Here is an 18381-nt window from a genome sequence, read left to right as displayed (position 1 = left end):
AACAAATGGGACACATGTTGTTTCTCTGTTTGTACATGGCGTAAAGGCATACCATTTGTGTAATCATAAATTTACATAGGGTAACGTTGGTTGATTCATTCTGTTATTTTTTCCCTTCCCCCCACCCCTCCCACCCCTCTTTTCCCTCTATACAGTCCTTCCTTCCTCCATTCTTGCCCCCCTTCCTAACCCTAACTCTAACCCTAACACTAACCCCTCCCACCCCCCATTTTGTGTCATCATCCACTTATTAGCGATATCATTCGTCCTTTGGTTTTTTGAGATTGGCTTATCTCACTTAGCATGATATTCTCCAATTTCATCCATTTGCCTGCAAATGCCATAATTATTATTCTTCTTTATGGCTGAATGATATTCCATTGTGTATATATATACCACAGTTTCTTTATCCATTCATCTGTTGAAGGGCATCTAGGTTGGTTCCACAATCTAGCTATTGTGAACTGAGCTGCTATAAACATTGATGTGGCTGTGTTACTGTAGTATGCTGATTTTAAGTCCTTTGGGTATAAACTGAAGAGTGGAATAACTGGGTCAAAAGGTGGGTCCATTCCAAGTTTTCTGAGGATTCTCCACACTGCTTTCCAGAGTGGCTGCTCCAATTTGCAACTCCACCAACAATGTAAAAGTGTGCCTTTTTCCCCACATCCATGCTAATGTCTATTATTGTTTGTGTTCTTGATAATAGCCATTCTAATTAGAGTAAGATGAAATCTTAGTTTTAATTTGCATTTCTGTAATTACTAGAAATGTTGAACACTTTTTCATATATTTATTAATCACCTGTATGTCTTCTTCTGTAAAGTGTCTGTCCAGTTCCTTGGCCCATTTATTGATTGGATTCTTTGTATTTTTGGTGTAAAATTTCATAAGTTCTTTATAAAATTTGGAGATAAGTGCTCTATCTGAAGTGTGTGTGGAAAAGATTTTCTCCCACACTGTAGGCTCTCTCTTCACATTTTTGATTGTATCCTTTGCTGAGAAAAAGTTTTTTAATTTGAGTCCATCCCATTTATTGATTCTTGCTTTGATTTCTTGTGCTTTGGGAGTCTTGTTGAGGAAGTCTGGTCCTAAGCCAACATGATGAAGATTCAGACCTACTTTGTCTTCTATTTGGTGCAGGGTCTCTGGTCTAATTCCTATGTCCTTGATCCATTTCAAGTTGAGTTTTGTGCAGGGTGAGAAATAGAGGTTTAATTTTATTTTACTGCATAAATGCAGTCATTTGCCAGCACCACTTGTTGAAGAGGCTATCTTTTCTCCATTGTATGTTTTTGGCTCCTTCGTCTAGTATGAGGTGACTGTATTTATGTGGTTTTGTCTCTGTGTCTTCTCTTCTGTACCATTGGTCTGCCTGTCTATTTTGGTGCCAATACCATGCTGTTTTTGTTACTATTGCTCTGTGGTATAATTTAATCCTGCTCAGAGTCTTGAGAGCAATTACTATGTCATATACTCTTCTCAGGTCATCTAGGGTCTACAAAGAGATGTGTACTCTGTTCCACTAATAAGTTTATCTTTGCATCTGCTCTTCAATGTTTTTCTTACTGAAGGGTAGGAATATATTTTAATATCTGGTAAAGGAAGCTTCCATTACACAGGTTAAATATTCCTTATTTGAGATGTTTGAACAAGAAGTGTTTTAGATCTAGTTTTTCTGATTTGGGAATATCTGTAGAGACTTTACCATTTGAACATCCCTAACCTGCCAAAATCTGAAACTTAAAAATATTTTAGGATTTCAGGGCTGGGATGTAACTCAGTGGTAGAGTACTTGCCTAGCATGTGCCAGATCCCCAGCATTGACCAAAAAAAAAAGGTTTCAGATTTTGGAACATTTGGGATTTCAGCTTTTCAGATCAGGGATAAACAAGTTCTTCAAATACCTAAAAGTTAATTGGCTCATTAACATATTTCTACAGCATCCAGGTTGCTTATCCAGAGAACTCTATTTCATGTTGTTTTTCTCTTATGAATAACTTTCAATAATGCCAGAAATCAAATGGTTGCAATTATATCAGTTCTATTTTTATATCAGCAAGACTAATCCATTTTTAAAAATTGAAAATAAAAACTGGAGTCAAGTGTGGTGGCTTACACCTGTAATCCCAGTTGTCGGGGTCTTAAGTCCCCTTGCCCTTCTCAACCAGCGACAAGGGAAGGGAGCACTCCCCAGCAAGGCTAGACCGGGATAGGTAGGGCCGACTGACTGCCCGCACCCAGCCCCCCAGGTGGAGGACAATCAGACGCGTCAGGGAGACCAGTCACAGCAGGAACTCGTTTATTGAGGAAGCCACACAGCTTTTATGTAGGGTGAAGGCTAGGTGGGAGCCAATCAGCTTAAAGGTCAGCAAGGCATGGGGGTTCACGGAGGCGAGAGTCCCATAGGACTATATGGCAAGCACGAGCTGATCACATTCGTGGAACTGGTGTTAACCAATCCCTGACGGTGGTCCGATTTATCATCATGAACCTTTGAAACCGCCTTTGAGCCTTGATCTTGCTCACTCACCAGGGAGTAAGGAGTCAGCCTGAGTTAGTTAACGTGTCATTAGTCCGAACACCAGTGGCTTGGGAGGCTGAGGCAGAAGGATGGTGAGTTCAAAGCCAGCCTCAGTAATTTAGTGAGGCCCTAAGCAACTCAGCAGGACCCGTCTCGAAATAAAGAGCTGGGAATGTGGCTCAGAGATTAAGCACCCCTGGGTTCAATGCCTGGTACTAAAAGAAAAAAAGAAAAGAAAGAAAGAAGGAAAGAAAATAAAATCTGTACTGGAAAAGAATTGTCTTTTTCTAACAATAGAATGGTAGAAAGTCAACCACCATCAAACCTGGCTCTGCACAAAAGACATCTCAAAACTAACAGCAGTACTCAGCATTGAGGTCTCACTTCAGTAGCCAGGCAGTGCATCTTGTCCTTGTTTGGTTTTGCATTTGTGAGATGTTATTTAGAAACTTGTTTTGAAGGTCTTTTGCAAGGTGAAGATATGTATATATTTCTGAATTTCCCTTTTCGGTATTCTTCTAGCACTGAACCTTGGGTTGGGGGAGGTAAGAACAGAGTTCCCTACTTACATACACCAATGCTCAGTAAGAAATGAAAGATTTTATGTAATAAATAGCCCTATATTTGGTGAGTCAGTAGCATATTATAAAAAGTTAGAAATATTCTCAGGATTCAGTTCTATCAGTAAACCATCCATTATGAGATTACAGACAGATGGTCTTTCATCAAAATTTATTTTATTGCAAATAATGGTAGAGCAAGAATTAACTCAGTAAACTTTATTTAAAAGTTTTTAAGAATGCTACTGTGTAGGGCTTTATACTCATCATCTCATTTAATAATGAGATAGCTTCTATAACTCTGAGTGTATTTATATTTTAATGTTCCTCAGAATTGATAACAATAACTTAACCATTCAAACTGTATGATTTGAATAGAGACATGTTAAGGATACAAAATGTTTGCCAGTAATGTAAAACAAAATTTTAATTTCAAGGACGTGAGGAAGGATCAAAGTTTCCAAAATCATACAAACGGAAATGGTGAATTTCATTTAGATGGTATTTATAACATTGTAAAGGCAAAGCAATTAAAATAATTTTATTACTTTTTTCTGAGCCTCATTCTGCAGATTTTAATTTGTATCTGCAAATGTAATTTGTTTTTAAGTATATTTTTGCTGTGGCCTATTCTCTATTCAACCAGTTGTGTGCACTTACTGAAATATGGTTAACTGGACATTCAGTGAACAAAAGCCAAATCTCATTCAAATAAATTCAGCTCTGCAAAAGGTCTCCATGCTCTTGAACACTGATTTCCCAGTCAGTGGCCTAACTTGAGTTTTAAGAAGTTATCTGATTTTAAAATTTTTCATATTCTATGACAGAAACTTGCAAATGGACCCTTAGAGTTTGTCATTAACAGGCTTTTACATATTGATTCAATGACATTTTAGCTTTGTGGATAGCCAAATAATTTGACAAATGCTGGACAAACTTTCAAGGAGGTTTGCCTAATGACACCTCCCTAGATTGAAATTGTATGATATTATATGTAGCTATAACCATGTAGATTGACTAGGAAAAAAGCTAAGTAATACCCAGTTTGTGTTATTTTTTTTTCTTTTAAGCACCTCTTCCTTCCTTTCTCCATGTCTTGTTCATTCATCTACCCAGCCTTTCATCCTTTCATTCATTCAATTATTCAACAAACATATATTGATTTCCTATGTGCCAAGCAATATACTAAGCTCTGGGAAGATGGTGATGAACTAGATCCCTTTCTCTTAGAGCATACTAATTTTTTTAACATCCACGAATATTTCATTTTGCTCCTTTAAATTCTTTATTCTTTTTTTGAGGGGTTGCTGAGAATTGAGCCCAGGGGTATTATGCAACTGAGTTATATCTCAAGCCCCCCACCTTTTTTTGGGGTGGGGGGACAGGGTCTCCTTAAGTTGCTGAGGCTAACCTCGAACGTAAGATCTTTCTGCCTCAGCCTACCTGTAGCTGGGATTACAGACATGCACTGCCACATATGGCTTGCTTCTTTTAATGCAAATCTCTGGTTTTCTTTTATTATTTTGAAATCTTTCAAATACCCCAAAAACAGTTTACCAAAAATAATATAACAAAGACCCATCTACCTACCCCCCAGATTCAATAGACATTAACATTTTGCCATGTTTGCATCAAATCTCTCCAGATGTGACCATGAACCTTATGTTGGTACATATGTTATGTACATTACCATGCATGTTTTATATTTTGTACTTTATATGTTATATTTTATATTTTGTGCTTTATATTTTATTTAGATATATGGATCCATAAAGAACATGATATTGTTTATGTGTTTTTTATACCTTACATAAATAATCATGTGGTACATACCCTTTTGCAATTTTCTGTGGTTTTCTTTATCACCCAACATTATTTTTGAGATTCCCCATTTTCATGCATGTTGGTATAGTTCATGGCACTGAGGTGCTATATGGCAATGTAGCATCTCAAAGTGTTGGTAATGAACCGCAGTTTGCTTCTCCATACTTTTCACTGATACATACTGTTTCCAGTTGTTTAATATTGTAAAAAGTAGTTCACTGAGCATCACTACATATGTGTCCTTGTGTACATATTTGAGTGATTCTTGCAGTGAACTTGCTGGATATATGCACATCTTTGATTTGACCCAGCCAAAGTGTGGCTGAGATGACTAAATCATTTATAAATCTGTTTAAGTAAGGTGCAGTTTTTTAAAAAGTATTTTTAGCTGTAGATGGACACAATACCTTTATTTTATTTATCTGTTTTTATGTGGTGCTGAGGATCGAACCCAATACTTCACATGTGCCAAGCAAGTGCTCTACCACTGAGCCACAACCACAGTCCAAGGTGCAGTTTTAAATCCTTTTGCTAGGCTATTAAATTTGTCACTTATCTAGATGTTTAATTTTTACTGTCTGGTATCTAAGTTCTTTCCATTTTGATCTAAGTAGTGATAGATAGTGGGTGATCTCATTTTTATTAGAATTTCATTATCATTACATCTGTTAATAGAAATTTAGGCATACATGAATACAGAAGCAAATTACACAAGCTTTTAAAATGATAAATGAGCATATATTTTCTGACATTTTAAGTCAATCCTAAAATCACTTAACTTACTTGGAAAACAAAATTTAATTTAGTATCAAGTGCTTGCTTTTAGTAACTACTTTACTGACTTGAGAAACTATGATATTTCCTTTAGTTATTCTGTTGTTAAAGCCATGAATCTCATATAACTTTATAATCCATGTTAAGAGTGTTAGCTTAACACTGTATTTTGAGAGAATTTTACATACAGTTTATAAGCTTTCCTTTGCCTTGAGACATTTTACAAGTAAGCAAATGAAATATCACAAATGTGAACAGAGCTTTGAGAAGGCCTGAGTTTTGTAAATGCAAGGGCTTTGTTTCAAAGTTTTTTAGATCTTTGAGGAACTAAGAGGCTGGATTGTATCAATCTTTCCAGTATGTTGCCTCAAGTACTTTTAGAGCTGTACTGCATCTTAGCTGCCACAGACGTCTCATGCAGGGAGTATCCTGGTTTAAATTCCGAAGTACTTTCACTTCTGCTTGCTTCACCTTGAAATCGTCTAAAGAGAAGGTGACACATTATTTTGCGAATATTACTGGACATCAGGAAATACATGACTGGATCCAAGCAGCTATTGAAAGATGAGAGAACCAGCATGATCTCGTTGGTTTTGTGAACAATCTCCTTCCAGTAGCAAGATGATACATTGAGCTGCGAAGAAATGTAGATGAATCGAAAGGCATGATAGGGAACAAAACAGAGAGTAAAAATGATCAGTACGATGAAGGAATTCCGGGCTGTAGTGGCATATTTACCGGAATTAGGAAATTTGGACCTCCTTTTTGAAATCCTCAGTAGATTCTTGCCAATCTTAATGTACGAAAGGATTATTAGTAGGAAAATGAACCAGAACATTATCACAAGAACAAAGTTAAAAATGGCTTCTCCTTTAGCATTATGCCTATCTCTATAATGGAAACACATTGTGGAATTGTGCCCTCCTTTCTTAAGTGTTAGAACAATCATAGTTAAAAATCCAGCAAGAGCAACTGTCCACACTATACAGCAAACATAAATACTTTGTCTGGTTGTTATTGCCCTGCGTTGTTGTATGGACCGATTAATTTTTATATAGCGATCCAAACTGATAAATCCAAGCAAAATAATACTAATATACATATTCATATAAAATAGTGTTCCCACAACCTTGCAAAGAATCACACCTAGCGTCCATTTGTTTTGGTTAATGTGATACATTATTCGGAAGGGGAGGCAGAAGATGAGCAGAAGGTCTGCAATGGCGACATTAAGTAGGTAAATTTGAATGGAATTTCTTTTGCGGTGGATGCCCAGAAACACATAGAGGGCGATTATGTTTCCAACCAATCCCACAACGAAGATAACAGAGTAGAATGTTGTTAACACAGTGGATAGTAATTTTTCATCCATGGAACAGCTAGTAACGTTTGGTGCTCCCGAGACATTTTGTGGCACTTGGTCACTGTGATTAGTTATAAAGCTTGTTCCATGGGAGGAGCAAGGCCAGCTGCCGACTGAAGCAGTCGTCATCGCTATGATGTGACTTCTCCGTGTCTCCCGTGCAGATCAAAAAGAGATGCTAAATGACATGTTCCTTGCATGTAGTTCTTATGTCTTCAGATTCTTCCTACAACAGAGTACCGAACATTGAGTCATTTGCTATTTTTTTTAAGTCTGAACATTTTTTTTATTTGCTCTTTTTAGTTATACATGACCATAGAGTATTTTGACATTTTACATACATGAAGTATATAAACATCCCATTCTCTGGTTCATTTACTATTTTAATAACAGTAACTTTAACACAAAGCATAAATAATAAATGTTTTTTTTCAGATATTGTGAGAAATTTTACTGTTTTCCTACCTTTGAACCATTTAGATATCTACACCATATAGCATTGTATCACAAAACAGTCAACAAGCAGTAGGATCTCAGGGAGTGTCCTACTCGAAACTTCCCTACAGCTTTGACGTTCACTCAGAGTTTGTTTCATTTCTTATATTAAAATGAATAACTGGAAAATAAGGTCATCCTTTCTTAGGGAGACCGTCACAGGAAAAGAGGTGGAGGTAAAGGGATATGACAGCTCATATTTTTGAAAGATGAGCATCAATTTCCCTAAACATGGTTACAGCCATGAGTAAGCTGGGTCCACTGCTGGCCCTGCCCAGCTTCAAAACTGCTTCCTGCCTTGGCCCTTCCCCTCAGATGTGGCGTTCATTGTTTTTGACACATATCACCACATGACAGATAAACTGTGATAATCTCTCATGCCATGGTAGGAATAGAGGATCCGAAATTTCTTCCTTCTCAACCTAAGACCAAGGTAGGAATATTAACATCATTAGCCTAAAGGAACATATAGTTTACATTATAGACCAAAAAAGCCAGCACCTGTCTCCTTATATAAACTCACCTAATACTGATCAAGAGAATGAAGTAGCCAAACAAAACCAAGTCAGGTGGAAGCAATCATTAGCCATTCTGACCTGGAAGGTAATAATGTAGATGGGAAACAGGATATGCAACCCAAGATTTTGAAAGTAACTGATTGAAGTTTAAATATGCCTTGGGTTACATAATTTGAGACTGTTGCTAGAACCTTATGACAGATATTATGTGGTGGCCCATGCAGGCAGAAGGATGGCAAGTTTGAGACCAGCCTGTGAAACTGAGGGAGACCTTGTCTCAAAATAAAATTTAAAAAGGGTTGGGATGTAGCTCAGTGGCCAAGCACTTGCCTAACTTTCATGAAGCCCTGCATTCAATCCCTAGTACCACAGAAAAAATATTTAAAAAAAAAAAAAGAATAAAATAGGTAGTATGTGAATTTCACCTGTTTGCGGCAGTAGAGAATGTTCCCAATGCTACTTGTTACTGGATGTTTCCTGGCATTTGACTGCTATGAAGAGCTCAGTCTGAGACCCTGTTATAAAGAGCTACAAGATGTAAGGAGTGGATTCCAGAAAGTCTTGTCCCATTCCTTTCTTAGGGTGACTTCCCTGTTTCTCTACAGCAGCCCATTAGCAGGGGTAACATAAAGACATTCAGAACAGGGTTTTCAAACTGAGACCTAACTCACTCTGTGATCAAGAGTAAATAATCTTTTCTAAGCCTCAGTTCTTGCATTTGTGAAAATGAAAAATAAATATGATGAAGTTCATCCTGGCACATAACAAGTGTTCAGTTAAAGTGAGCTTTGAGGCTGGGGATATACCTCAGTGGTAGAGTGCTTGACTAGCATGTGGGAGATCCTGAGTTTCATCCCCAGCATCACACACACACGCACACACACGTACAACCAGAGGAATGAGAAGTTATGCTTCATTTGTGTACAGTGAGTCAAAATGCATTCTACTGCCATATATAACCAATTAGTACAAATTTAAATTTTTTTAAAAGCATCTACTGATTAATCTCATTTTAATAACTGTTTCACACTTAGCCAAGTACTGCTTGGAAAACGAAGACCAGGTCCCTGCCCTCAGTCAACTTTTTGGTAGGAGTGTGCATTCAAACCCTGAATGCAGTAATATAAAGTGGATTTTAATCACAATCATAATTTCTTGATTTGACATTATGCACAGAGAAAAATAGTTGGAAGATTGTAGTCTTTCTTAAAACTATACCTATCATTTGATCAAAAAGAAACCATTTTGGTAGAGAGTTAACATTCATGTTTAAAATTTTATAAAGCAGGGAGGGAGTTGACTCTAAGGAAGAGGAACTGGCTAGTGAAGAGGAAGTTCCTATGAGCCCTGGTGGGAGCTTGTCTCCCAAGCTTAGGACAGAAGGGGAGAGGGGCAGGAAGAAAGGGAGAAAGGAAGGAAGCAAGGAAGACTTGAGTCGTCTGTCCTGTGTCTCAACTGCAGGAAGTCAGATTTCACAAAGTTTGTAGAAATTTACAGGCATGTTTCTTAGGATCTGACAGCCTAAAAGGAAAGGACGATCTAAGAAGAGTGGCAGGCTGTGCAAAATGAAACTGATCATGTAATGTGCATTACCAATAAGCGGAAAAGGGTGTGTGTGGACAGAACTGGGTTGTGTGGTCTCACAGGGAGCTACTCTCAAGAAGTTCAGATAGAAGAAACATGTTATCTCCTGGTGAAAGGATGATGACACGCAGGAAGTGATGAACTTTTGAGAACTTAGGTAGTTGAAATGACTCAAAAACCTCATCTTTAAGTAGTTTCTGTTTTCTTCCATGCTAGATTTTAAACACCATTAGGATTAAGAACCAAGTCTGTTTTGTTTGCCTCTTGTGTACTAAGTGCTTAGCCCAATAAGTATTGTTGAATCCAAGATGGAATTTTTTAGAAATGTATGTAAAGTTCTGCATGTAGATATTAAAATCAAAAGCACAAGTACTGCAAGGACTGTTCGCTGTACTAACAGAAACACAAGTTCATTTGCTGAATCAGCAGGAATGCTGCCGCAACAAGACTAACTCCATCTTTGGTTGAATTTGTAGATATGAACTGTCTTCAATGAAGATTATCACTACTGCTCGGGTTCTGTCCCAGGCTGATAGGGTCTTCCCTGGAATGCAGTGTTTGAGCATCCTCAGCAGCACACTTAGGAAAAACCACTAATCAAATGGGGATAAGAAGAATTCAAATCATGTCATAGAAGCAAGTTGAAGGAAGTAGGAACCTTGCCTTGCAGATGGGAGCATTTCACAAGGTCATGGAGAAAAGGCTTTCATCTTATTACCTGAAAGCAGAGCAAGGATCTGTGATAGAAAAAGATGTCACCTCCTTGTAAGGAAATGCTTTTTTAGAATGAAATGGTCTAACTTGGGAGGCAAGAAAGATCTTACTGCCACCCATTGGGCACTTTTTACATATTCTTTACAACTGTGTGAGATAGGATTTATAAAAGAGGTTCTGAAAGATCAACAGGTTAGGACCTTGACCCATGACCACACAGCTCTTAAATGGCCATGCCCAAGTTGGGACTCAGATCTGACTTTTGAGAACCCATGATCCTTTTCACAAAATCTCATTCCTTATCATATCTGATCACCATTTCCTTACTAATGATGAGTTCAATTAGCAGTATTTTGATGTGAATCCTTTTACATTATCTCCCCAGAGCAGTTTTAGAAGAAATTATACCAGCTAGCTTTGCTTCTTTGAAAAGTTATTGATCTTTTTAGTTGCTATGTTCATTATAGTAAGTAAAAAAATGTAGAGTTTACTGAATCACAAAGCATTCATTCCAGACCATCCTCCACAGCATATCTACTCAAAAGTACTTCTAGACCCAATAGTCATAATCAGAATGTTTCTAGAAAGCTGTTAGCACAAAGCACATACTCTGAAACCATTTGCCTCAGCTCTATTCTGCAAGGAAAATAAATAAATAACAGTTGGACAAGGCCACTGGTAAACTTTTCTGGTTTTGATTAGTCTCAAACTTAAAGAGACCAAAGGAAAAGCAGTACATTTATTTAAATAGTAATAGTAGCCACCATGTATTGCTATGTATCAGATGGCTAGCAGCCAATTATTAACAAATTAACATATTAAATTCTGTTTTAAACTTAGTGACTGATTTTTACCTCCTTTAAAGTCTGTTGGCACTTTACAATGTCAATCACTTACTATTCTTCAGGTGATTTATTGATATTTTTAAAACTACTTGTTTAATGTGTTAAGAATTGCCAGCAAAGACAAAAAACAAACCACTTTGTTCACAGAATGGACTAATTTCCCTGTGGGCCTTACTTGTAACCCTTGTACCATATTGAACATATTGAAGAGGACGCAATAGTTTTCTTTTTTCCTTTCTTTCTTTCTCTCTCTTTTTCTTCTTTTTGGCAGTACTGGGGAGGGAACCCAGGGCTTCACACATACTTGGGAAGTGCTGAGCCACACCCCCAGCCCTTTTTTAAAATTTTGAGAATCTCAATATGTACCCAGGTTGACCTCCAACTTGCAATCCTCCTACCTGAGCTTCCCCAAGTAGCTGGGATTACAGGAGTGCACCTTATCACAGTACTTTTCCAGTACTTGATAGTGTTTATTACTTGGTAAATCCCATTCCTAAGGTTGCGACTCTGTGTTAGTGCTCGTACCTTCCCACTGCCACCCACCTACTTCTACCTCTGGCAGTAGGAGTTGCTGTCTCAAAAGGCAGAACCCAACAGATTCCATTGTGACACCAGATAAGCAGAAGCTTTTTAAATGCATTTTAAGCATGTTTATATAAACATCACTTTGCTATGCTGAAATACATACCTGTTTGATTGTGATAGCACTGTGTCGATAATGACTTGAATGTATTCAGGCCATGCTTCAAAAACTGCACTAACTGCTGTATACAGAAGGAAAAATCAAGAGCACATTACTTTGGAAGTAAAACTATTAGGAGTATACTAAGTTGTAACTGTCAAAAGAATTTTTAAATTTTAGTTATTTGAATTAAATGTGTATTTTTCTTTCTCTTTCCTGTAATATTCACCTTATTTACTTCTAAAACACCAAACTTAAAATTTAATTGGCCTGGTAATTACCATAAAGTAGTAATAATATAATAAAGAACATACTGTAATTTAAAGCAAGAAGGCACCATAAATTAATAAAGTCAAGAAGTTATAGATAATGTATACTATGTTAGAATTAAAATGTATAGCATCTAAAACTAACTTGATTCAAGTAGATCTGCAGCTCTTTGTGGACGCTACAAAGGCGACTAAACAATGCAATTATCTTAATAGTAAGTGTTCTAAAGAAGGAGTAACAGAATCTCATTTAGAATCAAGGCAGAGGTACCTCTAAAAGCAACAGAACTGCTGGTACCAAAGTAGCATTCTCACTATGAATCAGGTTTCACTTTGAATGCTCAGATAATCGAATTTTAAGTAAAATAAAAGCTCATTTATGTAGTTAAAAAAATCAATGAATACTCACAGTTCAGGCTTTCCTGAAGTCAAAAGAGATAAACCCCAAGCTTCCCTAGCCGGGTTGTGTCAGCTGGTTTCTCCATCCGGTGCTGGTGCAATTGGTTGGGGTTCTCTTCTTTTTTATATTCACATGTGGTGGTAAGGGTTTCTTTTTCCCCTTTTCTTTCTTTTTTCAATGTGACAACCTGGGACTCCTTTTGAAGATACTGAAAGGCCCCAGCATCCTGAAACAACTTAAAGTTCAATCAACATTTAACTCTAGGAAATATCTTCTTCATGAATACCTTCCAACTTGAAAATTGGAGAAAGTTTCCCTTACCTCCTGAAATAAAATGAAAGTTCTGTGAAGTGGCAGGCTGGGGAGATAGCTCAGTTGGTAGAGTGCTTGCCTTGCATGCACAAGGCTTTGGGTTCAATCCCCAGCACTGCAAAAAAAAAAGTTCTATAAAGTGTAAGAAGAACTAAGCATTTTCTGAATTTCCCAAGAAATGATACATAAGATGCTATCATCATGAACTTTTAAAGCACCAGCATTAAATTTCTGTTTCTTTCTAGATTCATTTGACAAATTGGTATTCACATACTAAATTATACTAATGTTAGTACTACATTTTTTTACTCTTTAATTTTTTTTATCTGAATATTATTTTGGTATATTTTCATGTATTCCTTTAAGACCTTAGATTTATTTTCTAAGGACTAAATGAGATTTGGGATGATATTCTTCCATAAGTATAAACTCACCCAAGTAAATGAAAACAATTTCTTATATTTTAAAGAAAAAATGATGGGATTCTGCAGCTTTTCTTTTGGTCCTAGTCCAGTATTTAACCACTATCTGTTCATCTGTGTAACTGCTGGCCCAGCAGTTTAGTGTCATTTCCCTTTTTTTGTTGTCATTTGGAATGAAGAGTTGGCTTTTATCCTCATAATTGTTATCCTGCAGCTTTGTTTAACTAAATCATATTTAACTCATTGAGCTTCATCTAACATTGTAATTATTTCTGGGCATGTGCCTCTGAACATCATATTCTCCAGAGCTTTTAGTTTGTTATAAATATAATACATGGGACAATGTTTTTAAATTGCTAGAATAAAAATATTTTGTGACTCTTACTTCCCCTTAGAACCACTGAGTAGGAAGATGGTTACTGTATCGGACTCACAGTATTTTTTTCTTATGGTGGTAAAGTACATATAACATCAGATTTACCATCTTAACCATTTTTAAGTATCTAGTTCAGGAATGTTAAATATATCCACATTGTTGTGGAGACAAATTGTTCAGCTTGAGAACCTGAAACTCTATACCCAGTAAACACTGATTTTCCCTCCCCCACCCTTGTAGCAGCCATGATTCTACTTTATATTTCTATGATTTTGACTGTTCCAGATACTTCACAGGAGTGGAATCATACGATATTTGGCCTTTTGTAACAAGTTTATTTCACTTAGTATAGCATTCTGAAGGTTCATCCAGGTTGTACCATTGGACAGAATTTCTTTAATTAGGCTGTATAATATTCCATTGTATGCATATATCTCATTTCCCATATTCATTCATCTTTCTGTGGACATGTGATTGCTTCCATCTCTTGGAAATTGTGAAAAATACAGCAATGAACATGGGTGTGCAAATATCTCTTCAATATCCTAGCTGGATTTTTTAATGACAAAATAGGTGTTTATTTATTAGCATTCTATCTCATAAAATCTAGCATAAATATTTTTTCTGTATTGTTCTATTTTTCTCATACATAAGCCATCTCTTTTCAAAATACTAATTGTTTTGGGGGGTTTTTTGGTTTTGGGTTTTGTTTTGTTTTGTTTTGTTTTGTTTTGGTACAAGGGTTTGAATTCAGGGGCACTCGACCACTGAGCCGCACCCCCAACCCTTTTTATATATTATTTAGAGACAGGGTCTCACTGAGTTGCTTAGCACCTTGCTAAGTTGCTAGGGCTGGGTTTGAACTTGTGATCTTCCTGCCTCAGCCTCCCAAGCCACTGGGATTACAGGTGTGCTCCACTGTACCTGGCACTAATTGTTTTTTAAATCTTTAGTTTTCTCATATTGTGACCACATTTTCTCTTCAATGTCAATCAGCAAAGCTTACACCCATTTGAGTACAAATCTTTTTCCAGTTCCTTGTATGACCTTTCTGTTGTTCTGAACTTTGTACTTTTGTGTTTTTAGCTAATTCCTGTAAATCCTCTTCCCCACCCTTCCTGGCTCTCTTCTGTTGGTATTGTGAGCTTTTTACTTATATGAAATAGAAAAGGAGAAATAAGTGTATATGCTTATTTGGTGACTTCAGTTACTGATGTCCCCCTTCTCTCTTTATCTAAATCCCAACCCTGGTGAAATTCAACTCTCCTTCTCCTCCAGGCCTGAAATTTACCAACTAAAATGAGGAGTGCTGGGTACAAACACACAATCATGCTGGCTGGTCTCACTTCAAATTCATGACCACAAACTTCAAGTGGGCTCCTGTGCTGCCAGCAATCCTGGTGTATTTTCTTGGTCCAGTGGTTCTAAAAGTGTGGCTCCCAGGCCAGTAGCATGAATGATGTTGATGAAGCATCAAAAGCTTGTTGGGCCTAGGTGCCCTTCAATAAATGAATGTATAAAGAAAATGGAGTATATATACATAGTGGAATATTACTCAGTCATAAAGAAGAATAAAATTATGGCATTTGTCAGTAAATGGATGGAGCTGGAGAATATCATGCTAAGTGAAATAAACCAAAACCAAAGGCTCAATGTTCTCTCTGATATGCAGATGCTAATTCACAATAAGGTGGGGAGGGAAGAATAGAAATTCATTGGATTAGAGAAAGGGGAATGAAGGGAAGGGAGGGGGATGGGAATAGGAAAGACAGTAGAATGAATGGGACATCACTTTCCTATGTTCATATATGAATACACGACCAGTGTAACTCCACATCATGTTCAACCACAAGAATGGGAAGTTATACTCCATGTATGTAGGATATGTCAAAATGTACTCTACTGTCATGTATATCTAAAAATGATAAATTTTAAAAAGAGAAAAAAAGAACTTGTTGGGAATGAATACTCTTGACCTCATCCCAGACCCATGGAGCCAGGAATTCTGGGAATGGGGCCCAGCAAATTGTGATTTGGATGCTAAAGTTTCAGAGCCACTACCTAAGTCGATTCATTCTCTTATTCTTCAAAAAATCTTTTTTCACACTTTCACTCTTTTCTGACTGCAGGCAACCCCCTCTCCTTCCCTACACCCACCAGACTGCTTTTTATTTCACTCAGAAAATAGAAGCATTCAGACGAGAACTTCCCCTATATCTCCAGGATATATTTGTGAAATTATTTAAATTTTATATGTATTTTCTTATTTTAAAATAGTCCTTATTTGTACATCCTACCATTGAAGGATAAGCCAAAAGTTAAAGGAACCACAGACATATTTTATATAATTAAAACACCAAACTAAGCCCAAATCTAATTAAAACAAATGAAACTCACTATATTACAAAGCAAAAGGCATAACCACAAGAAGAATTCTTTTAAGTGGCTTTAAAATAGGATGGGGTTTTTCATATATAAATTTAGATTTATGAAAAAGTTACAAGAACAGTATGAAGAATTCTGGATATCTTTCACTAAGATGTTAATCCCTTGTTAACATTTTTCTGCATTTGTTTATCTTTCTTGATCTCTCATTCTTTATTTATCTATCTATATTTCCTGGAAACAAGAAATTCTTTTATATAGCTAATGCATAATAATCAAAATCAAGGAATTTACATTGGAAAAATACTGTTACATAATCTACAGACCTTGTTCCAGTTTCATCCATTGTCCTGATAATATCCTTTGTAGCAAAGTAGAAACAAGATCACACTTGCATTTAGCTATTTTATTTCTTACTTTCATTTAATGCCTTCCTCCGCCACACCCCATACTGGGGAGTGAGCCCAGGGGTGCTTTACCACTGATTACATCCCCAACCCTTTTTATTTTTTATTTTGAGACAGGGTCTCACTAAGTTACTTAGGGCTTCACTAAGTTGCTGAGGCTGCCTCAAATTTGCAATGCTCCTGCTTCAGCTTCCTCAGCTGCTGGGATTACTGGTGGTGCCCGGTCACTTAATGTCTTTAATCCAGGACTGTATTTGAAGCATATAAGCCGGTTACTTTCTAGAATGCCTCACAGTTTGGGTATGTGCAGTTTTCTCATGACGAGATCTGGTTGCATGCTTTGACAGGAACATTACAGCAGTGTCACTCAGCTCTTTTCAGCAAAACCTATCAGGAAGTTTTTGCTATCCACTTGATCCCATTACTAGCAGGATTAAATTTGCTAGTTTCTGCCAAGTTTATTCCCTGTAAAATTACTATTTTCTCCTCTGTAATTAATAAGTATCCCATGTGGGGCTGGGGAGATAGCTCAGTTGGTAGAGTGCTTGCCTTGCAAGCACGAGGCCCTGGGTTCAATCACCAGCACTGCAAAAATAAAAATAATAATAAGTATCCCATGGGATATTCTTTGAGATATAAAATATCCTATTGCTTTCACCCTCTAATTAGCATTCTTTACGATTCTTGCCTGAATCGGTTAGGATAATGAAAACTGCCAAATAATGATTTCCAACTCCAGCATTTCTGCTACATTTAATTGGTTTCCTACTTAAAGAAAAGCTTTTCCTTCTCCCCCATGCATTTGTTTCCATGTGTATTTATATCAGCATAGACTCATGGATTCTTTCTTTACTCAGTAGTAAGACATTATTTTTTTTTTTGGGGGTGCTGGGGATCAAACCCAGGGCCTTGTGCTTACAAGGCAATCACTCTATCGACTGAGCTATCTCCCCAGCCCCAAGACATTATTTTTAAAAAATGTTTTTGGTAGTTGTAGATCGGCAGCATGCCTTTATTATATTTGTTTATTTATATGTGGTACTAAGGATCAAACCCAGTGCTAGGCAAGTACACTGCCACTGAGCTACATACAGCCTTGACTGGGCTTATTTCACAGTATATCTTAAAGACCAAAGGAACCACAAAGAAATCATAAACAGCATACAGTGGTTTTGTTGTTGGTGGATAGACATTGTTATTTTAAAACTATACACACGCTGAAGGACAAAGAAAATGAGTAATTATATTAATATTAGGAACCAAGATGACTTGCCAAGTCAAAGAAGTAAAAACCCTGTAATTGAGTGGGAACAAATATCAGTGTAAATTTGGAATTTATTTTTCTCCTTCTTAAAAAATACATTTTTACTATCCTTAGAACAAATAAAAATACATTATTTTTAGCTCTGTCCACTGAAAACTCAAAGCATCATAACTCAGTAGTAATAATATGTCTAGCACCCATGTTATGGCTTTAAAAATCTTTTCCCACTAAAAAGAAGTGGAACTCCTTGGAGAAATGGCTGATTCTGGGACAAGAGGTGAATGGGATGATGCCTGGGACATCGTTTTTGTCCTGAAAGCAACGAAGTTAACAAATTCCTAGAATCTTAAGACAGGAAATAGGAGTCGACTGACTTAAAGGGGTTCCCACTGCCCAAACACAGGACAATTTAAACATCAAAATGTAAAAAGGGCAGCAATTGCTTAAAATATATCAATATAGAAACCTCTTTAAGTTCATGACAATACAAAACACCTTCACTGGTCAACTTCGAAGGTTGCCTAGAAACCAACTTGCTCTTCTGGAAATAGTTCATAGCACCTTTGTTCATAATATCAAAAACCAAACAACACAAGAAACAGCTGAAATGTCCATCCACAGTAGAATGGACAAACTGGTATTTTCATATAGGAGAATACTTAG

At 36.8% G+C, this 18381-nt stretch overlaps 2 protein-coding genes across 14 annotated transcripts in view; one reads left to right on the top strand and one right to left on the bottom strand.

Moving 5' to 3' along the window:
• The window catches only part of Cask (calcium/calmodulin dependent serine protein kinase), a 361598-nt gene that overhangs the window by 208462 nt on the left and 134755 nt on the right, over nucleotides 1-18381 (top strand). The gene's annotated exons all lie outside the window — the stretch shown is intronic.
• Nucleotides 5528-12778, bottom strand: Gpr34 (G protein-coupled receptor 34). 2 transcript variants are annotated; one of them, XM_047535431.1, is made up of 3 exons: nucleotides 12562-12778; nucleotides 11890-11965; nucleotides 5528-7271 (listed from the first exon to the last, which is right to left on the bottom strand). In XM_047535431.1, the coding sequence occupies exon 3, from the start codon at nucleotides 7172-7174 to the stop codon at nucleotides 6050-6052; it is 1125 nt and encodes a 374-aa protein (XP_047391387.1). In that variant the 5' UTR covers nucleotides 7175-7271; nucleotides 11890-11965; nucleotides 12562-12778; the 3' UTR covers nucleotides 5528-6049. The 2 variants fall into 2 exon arrangements, with proteins under 2 accessions (XP_047391387.1, XP_047391388.1); XM_047535432.1 differs by having other exon boundaries at nucleotides 11890-11962.

The sequence above is a fragment of the Sciurus carolinensis genome, chromosome X (genome assembly GCF_902686445.1).
Source record: "Sciurus carolinensis chromosome X, mSciCar1.2, whole genome shotgun sequence".
Classification (NCBI taxonomy): Eukaryota; Metazoa; Chordata; class Mammalia; order Rodentia; family Sciuridae; genus Sciurus; species Sciurus carolinensis.
This window is presented reverse-complemented; position numbering and strand designations above follow the sequence as displayed.